A 23,996-nucleotide genomic window follows, 5' to 3' on the forward strand; every position below is an offset into this window, starting at 1 on the left:
CCTCTTCTTTGTGGCAGCCCCTCAAATACTGGAATACTACTATCATGTCACCCCTATTTCTTCTTTTCTTTAGAGTAGCCAAACCCAAGTCCTGCAGCCGTTCTTCATATGTTTTGGTCTCCAGGACTTTGATCATTTTAGTTGCTCTTCTCTGAACTTTTTCCAAGGTCTCAACATTTTTTTTGTAGTATGGTGACCAAAATTGGCTGCAGCATTCCAGGTGTGGTCTGAGCTTGTCTTCTGGGGTGTTGGGTATTCTTGCCAGTTTGGTGTCTTCTGCAAATTTGATGAATTCCCCTTCTATTCCCTCATCTAAGTCATTAATGAAGATTTTGAAGAGCACTGGGCCTAAGATGGAGCCTTGTGGTACCCACTGCTTACTTCTCTTCATGTAGATGTAGTACCATTGAGGACTACTTGCTGTCAGCTAGCTACAGATCCATCTGATGGTGTTGTTGTCCATCCCACTTTTTTCTAGCTTACTAAGCAGCAGGTTGTGGTCTACTTTGTCAAGTGCCTTACTGAAGTCTAAATATTTTATGTGCACAGCGTTTCGCTGGTCTACTAATTTGGTCACTTTATCAAAGAATGAAATAAAATTGGTTTGGCATGATCTGTTTTTGACAAACCCATGCTGGCTACTGATTATAATAACTTTGTTTGCTTTTAGTTGTTCGCATATCTGTTTTTTGATTATCTTTTCCAAGATCTTCCCAGGTATTGGAGGTTAGACTGATTGATCTGTAGTTTCCTGGGTCTGGTTTTTTTCCCTTTCTTGAAGATGAGAACTCCATCGGCTCTTTTTCAGTCCTCTGGCAGTTCCCCAATGCTCCAGGATCTTTGAAAGATGTAGTTCAGTGGTTCTGAGATAACATCTGCCAGCTCCTTCAGAACTCTGGGATGTAATCTGTCAGGTCCCGGTGATTTATATTTGTCAAGGTCAGATAGGTGTTCTCTTACCATTTGCTTGCTTATTTTAATTTTTGTTTCTAGTTTGTCTTTTGCAGTAGTTTTTTTGGTATGTTGGGCTATAATTTCTTTTTGTGTGAAGACTGATGCAAAGAATTAGTTAAGCAGTTTTGCTTTCTTCCTACTTCCTGTTACTTCCTTGCCATCTTCTCTCTTTAGTGGACAGTTTTCTTGACTTTTTATTATTATTATTATTAATAATAAATAATAAAAGAAACTTTTTTATTGTCCTTGATTTCTGTTGCAAGTCTTCATTCCAAATAGTAGATTGCTGGACTGTAGTTGGGTAGTACCTTGGTGATGTTACTGGGATCCCTTTTTCTAAGGTGGGTGATTAGCTCCTTTGGGGCTACAATTGCTCCTCTTTGCCCTACAAGGTGGTGTACAGCCTTGGTGGAGCAGTGGGCTAATGCCTCCTTAAGTAACACCAGCTGCCTGCAATTAGTGCAGGTTCGCATCCCACCAGGCTCAAGGTTGACTCAGCCTTCCATCCTTCCGAGGTAGGTAAAATGAGGACCCAGATTGTTGGGGGCAATTAAGCTGACTTTGTAATAATGCCGCTTGGGGGTTGTGTGAAAGCCCTAATAAGCAGGCATATACATAGAATGAAGGCTACAGCTAAGTTTGTAAGCCGCCCTGAGTCTTCGGAGAAGGGCGGGATTTAAATGGAATTAAAATAAATAAATAAAAATAAAATAAATAATTTCTGTTTTTAACCAATAGAATAACAGGTCAAAAAACCAGTTCCACATGTGTTAAGTTCAGTTCAGCTGATTTATTTCTAAAAGTCTATGCACAGGAATCTTCTCAACTAAGGGTCAGCACTTGGTTGGATCAATGGCACTTAGGAGAGTTGGACTTAGTTCGGTTGTGGCTACATAAAGATTCTAGGCTGATCCTGCTTTTAACTCTACCCCCAGGTTCTGCCATTTCTTCTCCTACCCAGAATAATAAAATAACAAATGGAAGGAATGGAGATCTTCTAGTTCAGTGTGCTTCTCAACACAGCAGTGTGAGTTTTCTGGCTTGTTGGACTAGAAATGCTTTTGACTATCAGGTTAGGGCTTGTGCTGCTTGTGTTTAGTCTTCATTATTTTGCTTGTAGTCAAAACTTTCCAGTGATGTGCTGTAATGTAGTCAAAACTTTTCAGCGAAGTGCATCAGGAGCGTATTATTATAAATTCCATGGATCTAAGAAAGCATTTTGAGTGATTAGCAACTTTGTGCTGTAGATGTATGCAAGTTCTGACTTGCTCCATTGTAACTGACGTACAAACCAGTGCTTCAAAATGGAACAAATCTTTCCTGTCCTGCAAAAGCTTAGCATTCTGTGAATTCTCTAAACTGGTGTTTCTCAACCATGCCTGGCTGGGGAATTCTGGGAGTTGAAGTCCACGCATCTTAAAGTTGTCAATGTTGAGAAACACTGCTCTAAATGTTTTTTGGCACCCATTACACTACTCTCTCTGTCAACTGAGCCAGAGGAAGAACAAGATTATTTCCTGTCAATGTTATCTGCAGATGTTTTGCCACTATAATGTATGTGGGGAAGAAAGTAATCATAGAAAATAATGTAATATTTTCAGTGGAAAAATAGTACCATTTCCTTTTTGTGTATATGTGCTGAGAAGATATTACAGCTGAGCAAAGCTATGAAGAAAGGATTCTATAATGGAGTAGAAGGGTGAATCTGTGCTGTTGGTCCTAAGGTTAGGCTGAAATATTTTTTTTTCATTTAGTCTCTCTTTTTGAATGGTGTTTTGTTTGTTTAGGCCCTAAACTTTAGGGACTCTCTTTTTTGGCATCCACTGTAATAGTTTTATCTCAATTTTTTCTTCAACATGGTTTGATTGTGGGTTAACATGTTGTATAAACCCAAATGTATTCAGTAAATCATGAAAGCCAGCTGGGTGGCTTTGGGTAAGTCACTCTTTCTCTGTCTAATCCACCTCACAGGATTGTTGTTATGGGGAAAATAGGAGGAAGGAAGGAACATTAGGTATGTTCATCGCATTGAGTTATTTGTAAAAATAATAAAGGTGGAATTCAAGTACATACAGTCATGCATAAATGGAACAAAACAGTTGTGATGTGTAAATGGCCTAACCTATTTCAGCCAAACTTTATATCACTGTTGTAAGACTGAATCTCTGCTCAATGCTTGAAAAATGTGTGGACTACAATTTTAAGAAACAAAAACATTAATTTATAAAATGAATTATCACTGGACAGAGACATGTATTTTTAATTGTACGGGATAAAGACATCATGCATGCACACTTAGCCACGGCCGAATCCTTAGTGAGAGGGGGCTTCTAATAACATTGGGAATCCTGTATCTGAAATCATACTTTACGTGTAATATTTGAGTGATACATTGCTTCAATCACGTTTCCTTTATTATCAAGGTCTTTGGTGGCACTGTCAAGAATCACTCAGAGGTTAATGGTGGTTTCTAAAAGCTGTCTTTCAAAGGTTCACAAAGTTCACACAGTGTGGCTTTATGTGTTAGCAGGGAGTCCTAATAGTCACCTAGCGACTGCATGTTTGCAAGTGCTTAGTTTCTATTGATAAGATTTGGTTATAATGCTAACTCATTATACGTGTATTAGTATGTAGTATGCTCTATGCATATACTTAGTAGATACTCTGTAATTCTATATAATTCTTAATAAAACAATAGACACTCTTTACATAATTTAGCATTCTTAGTATCTCCTTAAGGACCAAGAACTCACTGGATCAAGGTGCTAAAATTCAGCCAGTGTGGTTTGCTATGTAGCTTAGTTATTAAATTTGTATGTCTCTGACTTGTATCAGACTAGATCTGGGGAGACTCGGGAACTCGTTACGTAAACAGTGATTTTAGGTAACAGTGTACCTCAATCTTCCTCAAAGAATTACTGCTGTGGGAATTAAAAGAACAGGGAATCCCTTGAGTGCCTAGCCAAAAGAAAAAAGAAAGCAAGATCTAACTGTTGGAGTAGAGAAGCAATATAACGGAATAGGTGCTTATAGGTAAAAGCAAAGATACAATATAGCCATGGTGGCGAACTTATGGCACGGGTGCTACAGGTGGCACGCAGAGCCCTCTCTGTGGGCACACACACCGCCGGCCCAGTCCTAGGCCTTCAGCTGGGTTTTATAAAACTTTTTCGCTTTAGGCCTCCGCCGCCATGTGCAAAAAAAGGTTCAATCAATCAATCAATCAATCAATCAATTTCAACTCGCGGGGAAAAAAAAGATCTTGCAAAGTTGGAATTGATTGATTGAACTTTTTAGTCCCACCCAGTCTGCCATTACCACCGCAGCCACGCCCACCCATTGGGCCACGCCTACCCAGCACCCAATGATACATAAGTGGGTTTTGGGTTGCAGTTTGGGCACTCGGTCTCTAAAAGGTTTGCCATCCTGCAATTTAGTAACACAGTCATATCTCTGAAACACAGCATGGATACAACTAAGTAGGATAATCACTTGAATAGTCCTGAAAATAGGGGGAAATGACTTTCCTGGTGAATTTCAAAAAAATCAGATTGTAGACACTGGTCACAGCCCTGTCTTTCGTATGCATATTCTGTGTAAACTATCACGTATGTTGATTCTGTCCAAGTCATCTTAAAACCTCTTTACTATTCCCATATCTGATTAGAACACACATTTTATAGATTTAAAAATGCCTTTATGTACTTTATGGATTAAGTGAATATTAGCAAAAATACCTCAGCTCTATGGAGGATAAGTAGATCCAATAATAAATAGTTAGAATAAAATATTATTAATAAATAATATTTAGTAGTAATAAAAATTATCTTTTTGAGGATAAATAGCTTCACCCTTGTGGGGTATTCCAGCAAGGATCTATAAAAAAAATGGGCTGAATATTTGTGTGGACAATTCAGAAACAGGCAGGAATTGCTTTTCTGCTTAAAGGAAACAAAGCCCATATTTCCAATTTTATAATGCTCACTTTAAGTCTTCCATTGTGATATTCTGCTTTTTCAAACTTTGCTGCTAGGAATCGCTAGAAGCTTCAGCTCTTACCAGCATTTTGGTATGAGTAAATCTCCCTTTGATATAGTGCTTAGGGAGATCTGTATGATGACAGCGTGAAAGTGCTGAGGTATTAAGCAAAGTAATTGCTGAAGGATGTGGTTTTTCCTGTAGGTAAACACCACTCCCTATTAGATAACATATACTGCTGACTTACATTCTTACAGAGCTGGGCTCCTATTTGTAAACATTCCCATCTATCACTTACTATATTGACAGTATAATGCTATTAAATTTATAATCTTTCAGGGAGTGTTACTAATATGAAGGGGATTTAAGGTGAAAGGTGAGAGAGTTTGGCTTTCCAAAAAAAATATTAGAAAGGTAGTGTAATGTATTGGGATTTTTACTTGAACTGTTTCACGTGTCTGTTTGAATGCTGCTTAAGGTTGCTCAATGGTGTGTCTGTGTAACGGTCATTGACTAAGCCAGACTTCTCCATGAAGATCATTGGATGATTTGGGGCAGGAATGGGTTCCTATATAAATAATATTATTATTATTATTATTATTATTATTATTATTATTATTATTATTATTATTATTATTATTATTATTATTATTATTATTATTATTATTAAATATATTGGCTGCCACCTAGTGGCCAACCGTATAAGTAGCTGCGCAGCAGCCTCTGTTTCAGTTCTGTTCCTGTTTGCCTCAATAAAGCATGTTCCTGTTTGCAACCTTCCGTCTCGCTTATTGTCTGCAAAGAACCGGCTACACAACAGGCAGGTAGAATATGTCTCCTGTTGCTGCCTGTTCATTCTGGTCCTTGTTCTGACATTTCAAGATTTAATTCTGCCTTTCAGTCTAAGCTTTTTCTGATAATTAGTGATTCAGAACATGTAATCCTCTATGATAGTATTATCGGTTCTTTAAAGTTATGAAAGCCATGGGAGGGCTGAGCTGAAGTAACCTATTTGATTTGCTGAAGATCACTGACGTGTTTCCACTCAGGGAAAAAAGTACTTCTTCCTTCTACTTTTTTGTTTGTATTTCTACACGTGTATTTGATCTCTATGTTTGTATTTTAAGAAACTTTTATCAATAATTAGCTCATAATTATCTTCCTACATAATTATCTTCCTACACTGGTAAAGGCCTTTCACATATCCCCCCCCCAGTATCTATTCCTGTCAATTATAGTGTTATTTTCATTGTGTACAAAATATACTTGTCCTGTTTTGGTTTAATGTTTATGTTAATTTGGAAGGTTAAAGGTTTAAAGATGAAAACGTGATGCTGAACCACCAAAGATTTGGAATACGGTATATGAAAAATCTGAATTTCCTATGATTGCACAATCGCTAAAAGAATAGTTTTACTTTGATAGGAAAACTCAGCCATAGTTAGTTTAAAACCGTGGATTGACAAGCTGTGCTTAGCCTCTGCCTTGATCTGTGAGGAAAGATTCACCAATATGTGGTCAAGGGTAATTTACTGCTTGAAAAACAGTGCTTTTTCCTTGGATCTTCATTCCTTTACACTATTTTTTCTTAGTAATGTTTGTTATCATTCTCTTTTATTTTTTGTTATGTTTCAGTATTCTTTTTCTGTAGCTGTTTGGTTATGTGATTAATTAGATGTTTGGTTAGTTGCAGCTTAAATTGCAACCCTTATCTGTGTAGCTAATTCAGCATTTGCTTTGATATATTCCATTGTAGGGACGCGGTAGCTCAGTGGGTTAGGACACTGAACTTGTTGATCAGAAGATTGGCAGTTTGGCTGGTCGAATCCCGACTGCCACGTAACAGTGTGAGCGCCTGTTACCGTACTCGTCCCAGCTTCTGCCAACCTAGCAGTTCGAAAGCACGTAAAAATGCAAGTAGAAAAATAGGGACCACTACAGTGGGAAGGTAACAGCGTTCTGTGCGCCTTTGGTGTCTAGTCATGCCGGCCACATGACCACGGAGACGTCCCCGGACAAGCGCTGGCTCTTCGGCTTTGAAACAGAGATCAGCACCGGCCCCTAGAGTAGGAAACAACTAGCACGCATGTGCGGGGGAACCTTTACCTTTACCTTATTCCATTGTACATCCATAAGGCAATACGTGTAATCAGAGTTGATTTTCTGGGTTAGGGTTTTCTGAAGATCTGCAAGAAAAGTCCTTTGGGGAAGAAGTCTGTATGACACTTATATTGATGATACCTAATCAGTTGTTAGTCTGTAGAAAAACCATTCAAATGTAATAGGAAACAAGGGCCAGTTTACACCAACCTAGGGCCCACAGGTTAGAAATGATAGAAGTTATACTCTACACATATGGAAGTTAATAGAATGGAATCATTTTGTGGAAGTTAAGGAATAGACAAAAAGATATAATTTGTTAAGAACTGGATTCAGTGCACAAAATATTTTTTTTATTTTTCCATCCAGTATTAATTTTCTGCTACATAAAGAGAGTAGCTTTGCAGGGCTTGTATGATGAGGTAAGTAGTTTGCCAACATCCTTTACTAACAAGTTATAGCTCTTTAGTGTAATCAATTTTAAATACCTCTCTATGAAAGCCTTCAGTTTATTCCTATTCTACCATAACATCAGTACAAAGATCAGAATTTCTGCTGATATTGTGTCTTTTATATTATGTACGTAACATATAATGTCATAATGTGCATGTTTTATCCCAATATGTGTGTAGACCAAATGAAACCTAATAGGTAAATAGGTAAACCAGCAGTTTCCTGCAATTCTTATCCTATGGAAGTCCAGAGGCATGTTAATATAGTTTCTCTCTAAAGATCAATGAGTTATGCCTTGTTTTTAATGTTTATTGTTCAAGCCTTCCTCTTCTTCCTCTATATTAGACATACTGCAGGACATCTGCAATTAAAATTTCCAAATTAAACAAAGAAAGGAAGTAGCTGAAACTGAATTTTACACAGTAGCATAAATTAAAAGCATTTGAGAGAAATTATATTTGGAATATAGATGAATGGTTAACTATGGACTATTATTATCTTGGGTGTTTCAGTATCTGCCCTTCTTTGCAGCTACCTCCTCCTCCTTCTCCTTTCGTTGATAAGTATCATAGAGCTGAGACCTCATATGTGATTTTCTTCTTAGCAAAGGTAAGCCCAGCATTGAATAGTGTTTGTGGAAGAAGCTTGGCATGTCCTCTGTTTTAATGTTTCCTTAACCAGTTTACCTTCTTACATGCTCTGATCCCCTGCCATTGCTCTTCTAGCAGGCAATCCCCAGGAGAGCTCTGTTTTCAGATAGTTCTGTTTACAAAGAGATTCAGGGTGGAGAGGTCAAAATAGATACAGCTTGGTATGCACAGAGTAGCATCCCTAGTTAGTTGACATTTATAGAGTAATAAAATTTCAACGTTTACCCACTGAGATGAATATGTTGACGGGTCATATGCTTAGAGAATAACCATTTCGGGGTGATTCTGGTTTCTAAACTCAAGACATGGCTAAAGGTTATCGCTGCTGTTTTCTGAAAGCTCAGCAGGTGTATCCTCTGCGGGGTTCTCATTTCCTGTTTATGTCAGAGGACAGGCTGAGTTTAACTGCCAGAGAGATGAGATATTTGTTGATAAAAAGGAAAGAGGGCAAGATGTAGACCTCACCATCCCATATTTCCCCTTTGTGAAACGCCTTGCAACGCATTTCAGGGCACGGTAGCATGAAAAATAACTAGCTTTGTAAAAATATACATAGTCACTATAAGCATTTCCCCATTTCCTCTATTGCGTTTGTTTTTGTGTCATTGCCAAATGTTGCTGTCTTCATTGTGAGGGGAACGGTACATATTTAAGCAGAGGGATTGGTTGAGAGCTCCAGTTTTGTTGCTGTCCCTTTTCAGCGTGTCATTAGCTGGTGAGAAAGTGCTGGGATCTTTTACCAATCACAACACTGCAGCGGAAATGAGACAGGTCTGACTCTAGGACACTATCCATACTTCCTTGGCTACTTCCTCTGCCCCTTCCCCTATATCCCATTGTGACATAACCCAGAAGGAATAAAATTAGAATGCAGACAGAAAAGCATATCAGAGTTACAAAGTGAGCTGAGTCACAAGTAGCAAGTTTAATTCAGGATATTTCGCCCCTTTCCTTTCTTTCCATAGGCAATAAATGCTGTGTTCCAGATTCCACTGTGCTGTGTTGTGGAGCAGAGGATTAATCTCATAATTTCAGCCTGTTAGGCTATTTCAGACCATTATACTATTTTATATCTCACTGTTTAACTGTATGAGCCTTGTGCTAAAGAACCCTATAATTCTTACAGAAGACTTGGCTGGACAATCTAGAAGGCTGCTAGTATGACTCTGCTGTGTCTATCTGCATAAGGAGGACAGACAAAGTTGGTCGGGATGAAAGGGAAAAAGATACATGGTCACATCAGCATGAAACAACCAATAGATCTCATTTGGGCTGGCCACTACAGAGTCACGGGTTTACATTCCTTGTCGTTGTCATTAGTACTGCTAATATAAGAGAAAGTATTCTATTAACCCCAGGGCAGCTAAAGACGATTTAAGCCTATCTTACTCTGGTCTGGGGATGAGATGAAGGCAATGTTGTAGGGGCACTGAATATTTTCGGGGCAGGTTGGTACCACGGTTACAGTAGTTGCAACGAGAAAAAGACTGTTGGGAGCTAATGCAGTTTCAACACTCATCTTATAGATAGAGGACATTCACAAGTTTCCATTGTTGTTTGCATTTCCTAAACAAATTAGTGATAAACTCTTTTGCCATTATTCCAGTAATATATAATTGATCTTTGCCATACGTGTGTTAGGCATATTTTTAAAATTATTTATTTAAAAAGAAAAAGATCAGGGCTTTGTCAGGGCATCTTTTTTCTTATTGGCCTTGCAGATAATAAAGCAGATGTAACTGCATCAGTGAGCCACAAATAAATGATGAAAATGCTGCATATTTGCATTGCCAGAACCCCACTTCTGTGATGTCTCCATTTCCCCTCATGAAGTGCAGTAACTTGTGATGTCACAGGACCTTTTGTAACCCAAAGTCCGGTCTATAAGATGGTTGACCATGTAAGTTAGCACCTTGCCAGTGTGCCGAGGATGTGAAAAGGATTGAAAACCACTGTGGTAAACTTTGTTTGAGGCTTACTGGCCTGTAATGGCTGAATAGAAATAGGCCAGCATCAATTTATGTAACCTGTCCTGGTAACTTTGGGCTGCTTTCAGATATTACAGTTGATCATCCTTGGCTCTCTTTTGTCAGTAACAAGTTGTAACTTGCACAAGTAATTTCACTTGTTTAAGGACACATGTTGCAATGTTTCCCTAAACTTGCACGTTCAGGTTTAGAGTTGGTAGCTGCTTATCCTGCATTGAGCTTGAGAAGTATAATACTATGCATATCTTGGGGATTCAGTTAAGCTTGCAGCAAATTAAATCCCAAATCTGAGCAGAGTAATGCTATAAACCTTACAATTAAAAATGGCAATTGTAACTTTGAAAGTGAACCATAGGCTACTCAATTTGTGTGGCATAGTATTATATGGTATAATTTGCTAACTGAGTTCCAAATCCATAATGTATAATTGCTTCATTTCAGGACTGAATGAACAGTGTGCATTTGTGAACTTAGTTCACTAATTAATTATTTTTATGCATTACTAAAAGAGGGCAGTATATTAGTTCCATAAATAAATTCAATTTTTGGTCTGTTGCAGAAAAGATATTACACCACTGTTTTCTATGGGAGCTGAGGTGTGGAAAGATAACAGGCAGGGGCATCCTTTGAGATGTCCATTTATTGTATTGGCCTATGGTTCAAGCTTGATGTCAACACATTTGGCAAAGTGACTAAATAAGTGGACCAGCAAAACACTGTGGACATAGTATACTTGGATTTCAGTAAGGCATTTGACAAAGGACCACAACCTAACTTTTTGTAAGTTAGAAAATGTGGGATACATAGCATCAGATCGATTTGTAACTGGCTAACCAACATGTAGAACTACAGTGGAACTACATCGAGAGAAGTAAGCAGTGAGGTACCCCAAGGTTCTTCTTAGATCCAGTGCTTTTCAATATCTTCATAAATGATTTAGATGAGGGGATAGAAGGGGAACTCAATTGGTATTATAAACCAGAGCTTCTCTTATTTTGCAGTCCTGCAGTCTTCCCATTAATGACAAATAATAAGCCCATCTATCTACCTATTCCATGAGCAAAGCCAATTATTTCATAGAGCTATGACTGCTATGTCCTGCTATGGTGACTGGGTGGTAGAGTTCCAGGAATGCTTGAGCAAAGAATATTGGAAGTGGCATTCAACATGCTGCTAAGGAAAAACTGAGGTTCTTTTGAAATAGTAATGACGTTTTATGACATGTCTAGATTAAACCCTTTTGGACTGCTAGTTGCAACAGAGAAAGGAAAATCCAAAGATGAAACAACAGAATTGCAATAGGAACATGTAATATACAGTGAATGAACATGGAAAAGCTCAACACAGTGAAAGATGAAGTAAAACCACTACAGATTGACATCTTAGACTCAGCAAAGTGAAACAGACAGGAATTGGACATTTTCAGTCAGAAGACCACACTGTTTAATACTCAAGTTTTAAAAAACAAAAAAAGGAAAGGCATGGCTCTCTTGGGAAGGATGTATCAAAGATAATGCTAGAATGTAATACAGTCAGTAACCAAATAATACCAGTTAGATTTCATGGACAATCTTTTAACATGATGTTTATCCAAGTTTATGCTCCAACCACTGATACAGAAGAAGAGGAGGTTCATTTTTTTATTTTTTTTATTTTTAATTCCATTTATATCCCGCCCTTCTCCGAAGACTCAGGGCGGCTTACAAGCTTAGCAGTAGCCTTCATTCTATGTATATGCCTGCTTATTAGGGCTTTCGGGGGGCCCCAAGTGGCATTATTACAAAGTCAGCTTAATTGCCCCCAACAATCTGGGTCCTCATGAGTTTCATGTCAAGTTAAATTTGAAATCAAGAGAACATTTAAGCACAGTGCATTGTTTGTGGTTGGAGACTGGAAGACTGAAGTTGGAAATAGAAAATTTAGTTGAAGTTGATCAATTATTTTGTGTTTGCTTGTGCAGTATTCAAAGAACCCAAAGTGACATCTGCGACTTTGGAACTGATTGCGGAACAGATCATGAACTGCTTATCTGCAGGTTCCAGGTCTTCCACGTGGAAGATCAAAACTAACCAGTTTCCACAATATGAATGTGTCCATATACTCACCAGTTTCGGAAAGAACCTCAGTAACCATTCTGAAGTTATGAATCTCATTGATAAAGAACTAGAGCAGGGGTAGGCAACCTTGGCTCTTTTATGACTCATGGACTTCAACTCCCAGAATTCCTGAGTCAGCTGACTCAGGAATTCTGGGAGTTGAAGTCCATGAGTCATAAAAGAGCCGAGGTTGCCTACCCCTGAACTAGAGGAACTGTGGAATGAAATCAGATAAGAATGTGAAAGGGGACTGCTAAAGGTCAAGAAACCAAATAATTATATTTAAATTTCCACAGGCTGTTTTATGGATTTTCCCTTACTCTGTGGACAATAATTCATCCCTGGGCCTGCACACCATGCATGCCAGGAGCTGAAAACCTGCCAAAATGTGCTTCTACTTTGCCCAGACATGTGCCAGTCGAGGTAGAATTGGAGCAAATTCCTACTATAGGTATGCAGGCAACCAAACATTTCTGATCTTCTCAAATTTGCTCACAAACCCCAAGGTTTATGTCCCATAATTTGAAAACCCCAAATTAATAAAATGTGTTTCTTGATACTGATGTCATTTGTGATGATTCTAGATTCAGGTGGACTTATTAAATATTAACTTGATATTTTAGACTTCTCCATAAAAGTTTTAAATAATCCAGAACTGCCATTTTGTCTTGTCTGGATTGAATCAATTCAAGAACGGTAATGATTGCAGTTCTCTAGAATAAATATGCATTCTCTATTCTTGGAGCTTTTTCAATTTATGTCTCTCTTTTTTCTGTTCAGTCACAGTACCTTACCAGCCTTAACCAATGTTGAAAAAGTAAAGTTGTGTTGGCCCTGGTTAGTACTTGGATGGGGAGCTAACAAGAAATCCCTGAGCTATATATTATATTAGAATTTTTTTTAAAAAAAAGAAGATAATGATTAACCACTTATGCATTTATTGCTAAAAAAACCAACTTGGATATGTCTATGTAATCAGCAGCGGTTAATTTCAAATCAAGGGAAATCTTATTAATCTTTTCCATTTAACAGAATAACAGAATTGGAAGGGATCTTGGAGATCTTCTATCTACTCCAACCCCCTGCTCAGCAGGAAATCCTATACCATTTCAGACAAATGGTTTCTTAAAAACCTCCAGTGTTGGAGGCAACTTTTTTCTTTTCCCACTGATTACCGTAATTGTTCTAATTGTCAGGAAATTCCTACTTAGCTCTTGGTTGGTTCTTTCCTTAGTTCTTGATGGCTAATCAAGTAAAAAGTGGCTGACTCACTTTTTCCAACTTTTTCATGGTATTTGTAGTGGATCTGTGCTTTGCTAGCAAGGTAGGAGGAGCTTGTTACCCTCTGTAGAGAGTGTAGTTAAGTATGCGGAAGAGAAAAAGTGGGGTGATTTAATAGGTGCTTTTAGATTCAAATCTTCTTCTCACACAATTCACCAGAATGTATGTGAATGTGATTGTTGTATCATGTTAAGGCTTGCTTGTTCTGGGATTGTTCCTGCTCTTATCTCATCCTACCAAGAAAAATTTCACTGATAACAGGTGAGTCATAGTTAAATTGGGAAGGAGAGACTATTTGCCTTGGAGCAAATGCTTCCTGGATAAGATAATATTGAAGGGACTTAAGAAATGTTTTTCATCCCAGTACCTTTTTTCTCCTTCCTAGTAGTTTCCCACAAATGCAGGGTCTGCTTTTTTCAGATGACCTGAGTGTTGATCCATTGGTTTTGACTGACTGGCTTGTCATGAGAGCCTGACATTTTGGGCTGAGAAAGAGTGACTGGATCACGGTCACCCAGCCAGCTTTCATGGCTGAAGTGAGACTAGAGCTCATAGTCTCTTGATTTCTAACCCGGCCATCTCCAGTGTAAATTGCCTCTTCAGCTATTCAAATCACGACTACTAGTCAGTATTGAGTGCCTGGTTAGGTAGACCTGCACAGGCCAACATGCTGATTTTCAGCTAGAAATTGTACTGGAGAATTAACAAAAGACTTGCTTCTAATAGATTGGTTTAAAAGTAGACCTTTGAGTATCTCTATCGCTATATACTAGTACAGACATGTCAAACACAAGGGGGATCCGGCCCATGAAGTGGTTTCATGTGGCCCACGAAGCCATCCTGGAAACAGTGAGGGAACGGCCCCCGCTGCCTTGGCCCTGGCCCAGAGACCCTCCTTCTGCCAGAGACCCTCAGATCTGTTCCACTCCTGCCCAGGCCCCCATAGGCACCCTTGATGCCAATGATGTAGAGCTGGCCATGCTCACCCAGTAGGCCATATGCACTCTAGCCATGCCCACCCAGTAGGCCACACCCACCCTGGCCACACCCACCTGCCCCCCTGAGGGCAACCACAATGCTGATGCGGCCCTCAATGAAATTGAGTTTGACACCCCTGTACTAGTATGTTGTGGAATTTGTTAGAACAAAAGTGAGATATCAGAACATAAGGCATCTAAATAAATATTGATTACCTGATTGCCAAATATGATACTGGAAGTGGACTTTTCTTCAGAGGGATGTGTAGTAGAATCACAGTCCACTACAGTTATTCAGAAAGGAGGAAAGCTCCTTACAACCTAATAGGCTATCCTCACCCATGTTGCTTAAATTTTATTATTTTCTTCTTGACATTTCTGCATACAGTTGTATGGGACAATGTACTTGCATGCTTTCCATTCAAAGAAGAATCCTGCACTGTCCTTTCTGGTTGAAGAGCATGAACAATGGCATCCTTGAGGTCTTCTTCCTATGGACATGAATGTAAATTTACCGAAGGTGAAGTCCTTACCTGAAGGATGCTGGCAAAGAGATACCTTTTAAGAAGTACTCACACAATAAGTATTCCAACTTTTGAAACAACTGAATATAGCATGTAAAATGTGGTGGTTTTGATCTTAAGGTACAATTTTTTTCTCCTCCCAATAAATATTTCAATGAATAAAAAATAATGAAATGCCCTGTTTTAACTTAGCTGTCAATATTTAACATGCCACCTCTTTGGTGCCAGCACCCAGTTTTATGCAACAGAGGCACAGCCCACTGTCCACATTATATATCTTAGGTTCTCATTGCCTGCTATAATCATACATACAATCCCTGTAAGTAAATAAGTACATAGACACATAAAAAGATAATGTGTTTTTCTAATTACATGTAGGCCGCTGGGAATTGCCTGTGTTTAGCAAGTCTGGGATCCCTAAAAGTGGTAGCATTGTTAGGAGAAACAGCAGTAAAACTGAATTAAATGGAGCTGAATCTTACTTTTTAGTTCTATGGCAGAGGTGTCAAACTCAATTTCATTGAGGGCCGCATCAGCATTGCGGTTGCCCTCAAGGGGCCGGGTGGGTGTGGCCACAGTGGGCGTGGCCTGCTGGGTGGGCGTGGCTAGAGTGCGTATGGCCTGCTGGGTGGGCATGGCCAGCTCTACATCGTTCGCATCAAGGGTGCCTATGGGGGCCTGGGCAGGAGTGGGACAGATCTGAGGGTCTCTGGCAGAAGGAGGGTCTCTGGGCCAGGGCCAAGGCAGCGGGGGCCGTTCCCTCACTGTTTCCAGGATGGCTTTGCGGGCCACATGAAACCACTTCACGGGCCGGATCCGGCCCCCGGGCCTTTTGTTTGACATGTCTGTTCTATGGTTTCTAGTACTGTGTGTATACATAGTTAATAGCAGTATTTTTAAAATGAATGGTGCTTTGAAGTCCTTTCTCTGATTCTTTAAAAAAAGTGTAACATTTGAATAAATCTGCAAAAGCAAATGGTGAATACAGGAAACTGTAAGAACATGACAATAAATTGCATATAAATCTGGGAAACCGGATAATCCAATCTAATCATACTACTATATTTCTTTAAGGTATTAATTTGTGTACAGAGTATGCTAAACAAAATCAGTTGAATTAGCAGCTGAATTTTCACAGTGATGAGAATTAAGCTTGCATAGGATTTTTGTTTTGATTTGTAGTTTTGCATGATATGTACATCCAGCCTATTTGATTATAGTTCACTGTATTATGCATACCCAGAAGGTGGACTAATTGAGTCATCAGGTTATCTCATAACCTAATTGTGTAGTCAGGATCTGACCCTCTTAAGGCTGGCCAGCTAGAAGAATTGTGACAGAATGAAAGAGTTAAACACAGTCACATGAAAGAGGGAGAGGGAGGGGGAGGAGTTGAAATGGACTAAGAAGCTGACAAGAAGAAATTGGAGGAGAGTTAAAATTGTATAAAGGAAAAGAAGAAAAAGGAAGATGAGGAGGCTACTAATCACATATGAAATTAGGCAGTCTTAGGTTGCTAAAGAGGTCCAAAAAGGAATTGACATGGGGGTCACTCTACAAGGAAGATGCCACGGCATGGAATTTCACAGGTCTACTCTGTGAAATATGCAGAAAGGAAAAAAAGACATAAGAAAGATAATTCCTGTGTTGTTAGGTGTAAAAAGGTTGTCAGCTGAGTTTTTCCTCTTTTGGGAATTTAGTAGCAAGCTGCGTTCTAGACCAGGCACACAGCTTCTTTAACAAAAACAGCAATGATGCTGGCAGAAAGGTAATTATTCTCTGGAATGATTATAGAGCAGTTAAGTCATAAAATAATTTGCTTCTTCCAAAGGCAGACACAGAAGGTGAGGGAAACTATAGCCCTATTTTTATGCATTAGTTGAATTGGGTTTGCTTAGATATCTGAATTGAAAAGTTCCTCTGCCGGAGAAACTGTTTTCCTACTCTTGATATCCTCAGAATAAAGAAAAGAAATTGGAATGGTTCACAGTTTGCATGTTGTATCTTGCCTGATCAATCCTGAGATTGCACAACAAGAATAGTTCTTGTCATTTTCACTCCAGCTTATAAAGGCTGAGCTGCAGCGACATTTTAAGCAGATAAATCTTGTGTAGCTGGACTCTATGTCCAATGAATGGTATATTGCGCTTTTCTCAATTTGGTACTTTCTAGTATATTTCTACAATTTGCATTATCGCTAGGCAGCATGGAGGGTATGATGGAATTTTTAGTTCTTTACGTCACAATAGCACCACTTTGGGAACGTCAGCTATAAGTAGGACAACCACAATCATGTCTTCCGTTTGATTTCTCATATGAATCTGATCTGCTAAAATAAGACTTGATCCAAATGTGGCAACATAACAAATTCTGCATATATTTAGCTGTAACACAGTGAACCTTGGAATTATCAGCTCCTCTCTGAGGTTGTACAAAAGTGAAAAAAGAGAAAAGAATGAGTGGTAATTAGTCTTAACCCTTTTGTTTCTTATTATCATAAAGGCTTTTAGTGGGTATGCGTAGGCTTATACTGTAAAGTATGAAAATTCAGGGCACAAAAATGCATGATTTTATTTAAAACAAATAAGTTGAATTTCTGTTTGAGAAAAACAAAGATGCTAGGAGTTGTGAAAATTAAGCAGTATAAGGATGGCTAAGTGATATGATTTCTTCCCCATTCCTAATAATAATATGTTTTTTTAAAACCCTCAATAGTCGAAGCTTGTCCATCAGCCTCATGCCATTTTTCTTACGTTGTTCTGTCTCAAAATATTTTTAAATAAAATAAGCAATTACTGAATCTAATTAATGACAGTAAAATGTGCCTTTTTCCACTCAATGATCATCCAAAATATATTACCCTAATCTTCTAGAGCAGGGATAGGCAACCTTGGCTCTTTTATCACTCGTGGACTTCAACTCCCAGAATTCCTGAGCCAGCTGGCTCAGGAATTCTGGGAGTTGAAGTCCACGAGTGATAAAAGAGCCAAGGTTACCTACCCCTGTTCTAGAGTAAGGAATTGAATGGTACATTGTAATTTTTTGGCATATAGCCATGAACAGCAATCTCGGCATGGAAATGGGTTTCAGCACATGGGTCCTAGGATGAAGAGAGAGAAAAGCATTTACCTGGACAATATCTCTCTCTCTCTCTCTCTCTCTCTCTCTCTCTCTCTCTCTCTTTCCCTCCCTCCCTCCCTCCTTCCTTCCCTCCCTCCCTCCCTCTCTGGATTATCAGTATATCTAAATGGGGATCTGATTTATCTAATGGTGGGCCTATTTTGGAAATTGAAGAAGGTTTGTAACAATAACTAAATGCTACACCCCTTCATAAAATATTTAGATGTTTGTATGCAATTTTTTAACTTTTATTTTTTGTGTTTCAGAAAAAGGCATGGCAGACAATAAAGACAATTGTCAATTTGCCAGTTATCAGTCCCTTCAAAAAACGGTATTCTTGGGTGCAGTTGGCTGGTCACACTGGTGAGAACCTTCTTTCTTTAATTGGTCTACCATAGTAGAATGTACTTAAAAATTATGAATAAAGTTGAAAACGTTGAATCTGCCTGCAGAACCCCCTGATCAGAAACAATACTTGTGATCTGAGCTGATCATTTATTTCTAAATATTCAAAGCAAGATAAGAGAGTGTTTACATTATTCCTATTTTAAAAAATCCGTACTGGATTTTGAGAGTTAACAACCATGCACTTTTAAATAATGACATAAATAAAGATGGACTTTATTAAAGGATTAGATAGGTCAGTAAATCATGCAGTTCAATTATGGGCTATTTGGGACTATGGAGGTGGTTCCAGCATGACTGAAATCTCACAAGAACCATAAAACCTCAGATTTCCTAACATCATATTTTCTTGCTTTTTTAAATACAAAAGCATTTGTAAAAACTCTCTCAAAATTCACCATGATTTAATTGGTATGTAATTTTAAAACATATTTTATTCTCATCCATCTTTCAATTATCCAGACATGATTCATGCTTCGAATTTAACATTTGTAGAGATTACGGAGTTGTTCTTTCTACCTTTTGGGGTAGGAGTTGGGGAATTTGGCACACATACTAACATAATGGCTACCTTTCCTCGACAAATAATTTTGAATTGATTCAAAATGTATGCTGCATTCCAAAGATCAGCTTTCAGCCTATATTCTATTAACATACGGTAAGCTTGTTCCTGTGTTGAATTCTTGTCTGCAATACCGTTACCACTATTTCAGTAATGGTCAGTTCAGATCATGCCAGGGTATTTTTAATCACCAGATCTGCCTCCTGAGTCATTACATGATTGGTTCTGTGAAGCTTTTGTACAGCCATGTGTATCTAGGCTTAAATATATTTAAATGTTTCAGGTGGATGTTTTTCATAGAATTTTTATGAAAGAGCTGTATCAGATCTGCCATACACTGCTTCAACTTTGCTTCGCATTGATGATATCCTGCCGTAAATGAATGAGGGGGAGGAAGAAAGGGGAACATAGGGAGGGGGGTGACAGGAACCAGAGGTGCCAATCGGAGACAATGGTTGGGAGATCCATGGACACTAGCGTTAGAACTGTTACCAAAACACCTAATTTGAATACTGTTGGACACTGACCAGATGACCAAGGAAGAGGACTTGGGGGAAGGGAAAAGCACCAAATTTATGTGGGAATATTCATATCTGGCTTTGCTTATGCTGTAAGCACTTGGGTTTAGTACAAGTATACCTTTTCTCTGCAAATGGAGTCAAGGGTTTTTCTTTCCTATACACTCAAGCTGGGATAGGCCTGACATTAAGCCATTTCTTGTGGCCAGTCAACTAGGTTAGAGGTCAGGCTCTGGAACTCTTGAATATAGGCAATGGATCATCTGTCCTGCCTTATAGTCTTGATTCTCAGCCTGGCTTTTTGGTCAGCAAGGGGGTCTTCGAAGGGTTTCCTCAGGACTGTCATGAATCTGTCAGACTTGCACAGCTCTGCCATATCATCGTCGTACAGGGCCACCATCCATTCTGCTGCCTTACCCTTTAATGCTGTGGTGACAATCCTCACTTTAGCCGGGTTGGTTGGCAGGTCAGCCTCTTACTCCTGCATGTAAGTCCACACCTGAGTCAGGAAAAACAGCAGCTATTTTGGGTTGCCATTGAATTTCACCCCAAGGGCCGGTGGTCTGCGTTCTCTCCTCCATGGAAGGGCAGCCCAAGCTGATGGTGGTGGCTGTGCTACTGGGACTGCTGGAGTCGCTCCCAGTTGCTGCAGTAAAGCTGGTAGTGTAGGAGCTGGAGCAGCAGTTGCTGTGGTGCTGCTGGCTATTCTTGGGCTTCTCAGGCCCAGAGTCGATTGAACATGTCCCTCTGGAAGTTGATGGCTTGTTCAAAGATGACATTGTAGGGATCTGGTTCACCTCCCATTGCCCCGCACTCTTCCTTGACTGGTGGTGTCTGCGATTGGTTCCCTCATCTTCCCCAGCCTGACAGGCTGTTTATTGGCTGGTTTTCTTTATCTTGGGTTATTCTTTGGTGATAGTGGGGATACTGCAATTGAACTATGAGGAGAGGCCTTTGAAAAGTCCATGACATCATGGTTCTGTTTCTGCAGGAAGTTTCAAAGCAGCCGATGGTGGGACGATTCTGAAACGCCACTGTGAGAATGAGGAGAAGTGCTTTGAACTGCTGATGAAAGATTCACTACGTTCTTGTGTCCCTTTCTTCCATGGTGTGGTGGAGAGAGATGGCGAGTCCTATTTACAGTTGGATGATCTTCTAGCTAATTTTGAAGGGCCTTGTGTGATGGATTGTAAAATGGGAGTCAGGTGGGAGATCTTAAACAACAGCTTCCCATCTCATTGTGGATAATTTGTTTGATAATTTGGATAATTTGGAAGCTAGATATCCTTAGGGTGTTCATGGAAAGTCAACAACAGAACTTCATAGCAGATCCCCTTCTACTATATTCTCAGTTCTGGACATTTTTGGAAAACAACTATTTTAAGAAACAGCATCTGTAATTTAAGCTCCCCTATATGCTGCTTGCTTGTTCCTTTTAGGGTTATTAATATAGCTTCAATTTTTAAATGTTGTAGTTTTATTGCCAAAAGCAGTCCTGAAGCAAGTTTATGTCTTTCCATAAATGGCCAATGTTTTCTTTATAAAGAATATCACTTTTCAAACCCCATATCATTTCTGGAAACTGAACTGCATATAGGACTCATTCATGGAAGTGAATGGCATTTTCTAGCAAGTTTTAATCAGCTTGGACACATCCATAGCAAGAATAATAGAAGAATTGATATGGTTTCATTTTGGTCAAGTTGCAGCTGAATTATCTCTGAGCTTGATGTCAGGTCTCACAATCAAATTATGAACTATGCACTGGGTAAAGGAACATGAATTGATTGTATGTGTGTGGTGATACAAACAGAACTGAATTGTCACAACGTGCCCTTTTGTGTTTCTAGATATTTTTTTCTTCAACATACAAACATATCATACTACTTCTTTTGGAATAAGTAACACTATGCACAGAATGTGGTTTTAGAATATACTTGAAGCAGTATTACATTAAATTAAATCTCTAAGTGTATGTCTATTTTGCATTGTAAAATTGTCCTCCCTACCATAAAAAGTTACTCAGATTTTATAATAGCAAGTTTTGAATCTAAAAGAAATATTTACATTGTCCTGATGAAAATGTATTGTTGCCTTGTTTCTTCCTACCATATACTAAATAACAGCTTTTTTTGACAGCTACTCTGTCCAAAATATTATGCTCCTATTCAACAAAAAGTTGTTTGAAAACTTTGGAAATACAATTCTTTGAAATACATTTAAATATTCCTCATCAAATTGTTTCTCTCCCACCCCCATCAGTACTCTTCAAACAAGTTCAGGACTAAAAGTTAATAGTGAAGAAATCTTTTTTTAAAAATAGATTTAAAAAATAACTTTAATCAAAAGAGTTTTAGAATATACCCTCTATACATTTCTCAGTTAAATAAACTGATTTTTTTCTTCTTTTTCTTCTGATTTTATACCACTAGAGCTGGATAGTTTCATATTTGGAAAAAATTCTGTGTAATCAGTATTCTTTTCAGTGTGTTTTTGTGGTCTGTCTGAGTCTGTCGTAAGATATCGCAGATGCTCTTCCATTTTGAATGAGATTAGTTAGCTATACTAAGAGGCCAATGCATTCTTATTAGGATTACTTAACATATACTGTACATCTATAATTTTTTTTTCTATAAACATCTCAGAGCAATTTACAATCTAGAAAATAAGTTAAAACAATTAAAACCAAATCAATATAGAACTCTTATACTGTAAAAAGAAAGGGAGGAAAAACCCAAACCAGTAATGATGTTACTTAGTTTGGGTAATGAAACATCTGCAAGAAAACAACCAAGCTCGGAGAACACCAAGGACCCCCCCCCCCCGTCATAAAATCTTAAATCATTCTGATGCTTTTGATTTTTTCCTGGATTTGAAGAAAAACTAAAATCCTGTTGGCTGTGCCCTTTTTCTCCTTCCCACACTGTAGCTGGCCTGATCTTAAATCTAAATAAACCTGAAAAGAGAACTCTGCTTGGGTTGCTAATTCTTTTTGCCTGTAACTGGAAGGGTGCATTATATGAGCTAGAAAGCATGGAATAAGGAATAGCTTCTGTTGCCGGAGTTAGAGAGATGCTCAACGTCCCATTGTTTTTGTAGGACATACTTGGAGGAAGAATTGACTAAAGCGCGAGAAAAACCGAAGCTCCGTAAAGATATGTATAAGAAGATGATAGACGTGGACCCTTTGGCACCCACTGCTGAAGAGAACACTCAGCATGCAGTAACCAAACCCCGGTACATGCAGTGGAGGGAGACCATCAGCTCCAGTGCTAGCCAGGGTTTCAGGATCGAAGGGATAAAGGTAAGAAATCTTCCCTAGCCTTTCCTGTTTGAAGCATTTGTTCTGGTATGCTTTTCAGAAGCTTCCATAGTAACGTGTCCTTCATGGCCACACCTGGGTGACAGTGTCTGGTCTCAGAAGCTATGTAGGACTGAGCCCATTTGGTTATTGGATGAGAAGCCAGCAGGAAATGGAAACTTGTAGATTTGTACTTGACTGGAAAGCGTCTCTAGCTGATATCAAGGCAAGTATCTTGAAATATATAAAACCCTGTCTCTCTCTCTCTCACAGAAGGATAGACACACACCTATAATGGCAGGGTAGCAAACCAACATACTTAGCTGGTTTGGACTACAATTTTTACAGCTACTTACCATTGGCTATCTTGGCTATCAACCAAGGCTGATGAAAATGTTATTCTGTACAGTTTAGAGAGCATCAGATGAACTAGGCTTACCAATAAAAGCAACAGCAGCAAAACAAACATCACCATTGAAAGGGAAGCAAAAGGCAAGGATACAACTCTTTCTGGCCTGGCAAATAGTAATCTGTGTTAGAAGCTTGAATTGAAAATGTCAGCTTTGATATTAATAAATTTCCATATCACACACCATATGTAGATACACATATGCTCGTGCTGGAGAATACTTGAGTCTCTCTGGGGCCAACCTGGAGCCCCTTGACTGCTGTATCACTCTGGCCCTTAGCATCTTGGCTTTCACGCTGTTGAATAGGTTTAGGCTTCTGGAAGATTCTCTTTGTGCATCTTCCCGGCATCTCAGGTTTTGATGTAGAGCAAAAACATTTGGAGGATACTGTCAGATTTTCTCCTTACAGTGAGTTATATGCTGGTACGTAATAGCTAATGCGCCATCTGGCAATAGGCAGAGAGAATTCTTTCAGTGTACTCATGGAGTTCATCAGAGTTCTGCTAGATTTCTCTGCCCACGATGTGCCCTGCCGTTGCATAATGTTCTTGTGTCTTGTCAGGCACATGCATTTGGAGCAGAAGTGTTTTATTTTGAAGGAGGAGAAGCTATTAAAGGGGAGGGTAGTAGATGCATGCCTGCCATCTACCATAGATTTCACTCAGAGATAATTGCATCA

General features: G+C 38.9%; 1 protein-coding gene across 1 annotated transcript in view; it reads left to right on the top strand.

Moving 5' to 3' along the window:
• ITPKA (inositol-trisphosphate 3-kinase A) overlaps positions 1–23,996 on the top strand; it is a 59,617-nt gene that overhangs the window by 26,329 nt on the left and 9,292 nt on the right. The window contains exons 2-4 of the mRNA XM_081341759.1: positions 18,388–18,484; positions 20,598–20,811; positions 22,706–22,910. Of these exons, the coding sequence (XP_081197885.1) occupies positions 18,388–18,484; positions 20,598–20,811; positions 22,706–22,910 (516 nt within the window). The remainder of the gene's footprint in view (positions 1–18,387; positions 18,485–20,597; positions 20,812–22,705; positions 22,911–23,996) is intronic.

Source organism: Vipera berus (genome assembly GCF_964194415.1).
Source record: "Vipera berus genome assembly, chromosome: 1".
Classification (NCBI taxonomy): Eukaryota; Metazoa; Chordata; class Lepidosauria; order Squamata; family Viperidae; genus Vipera; species Vipera berus.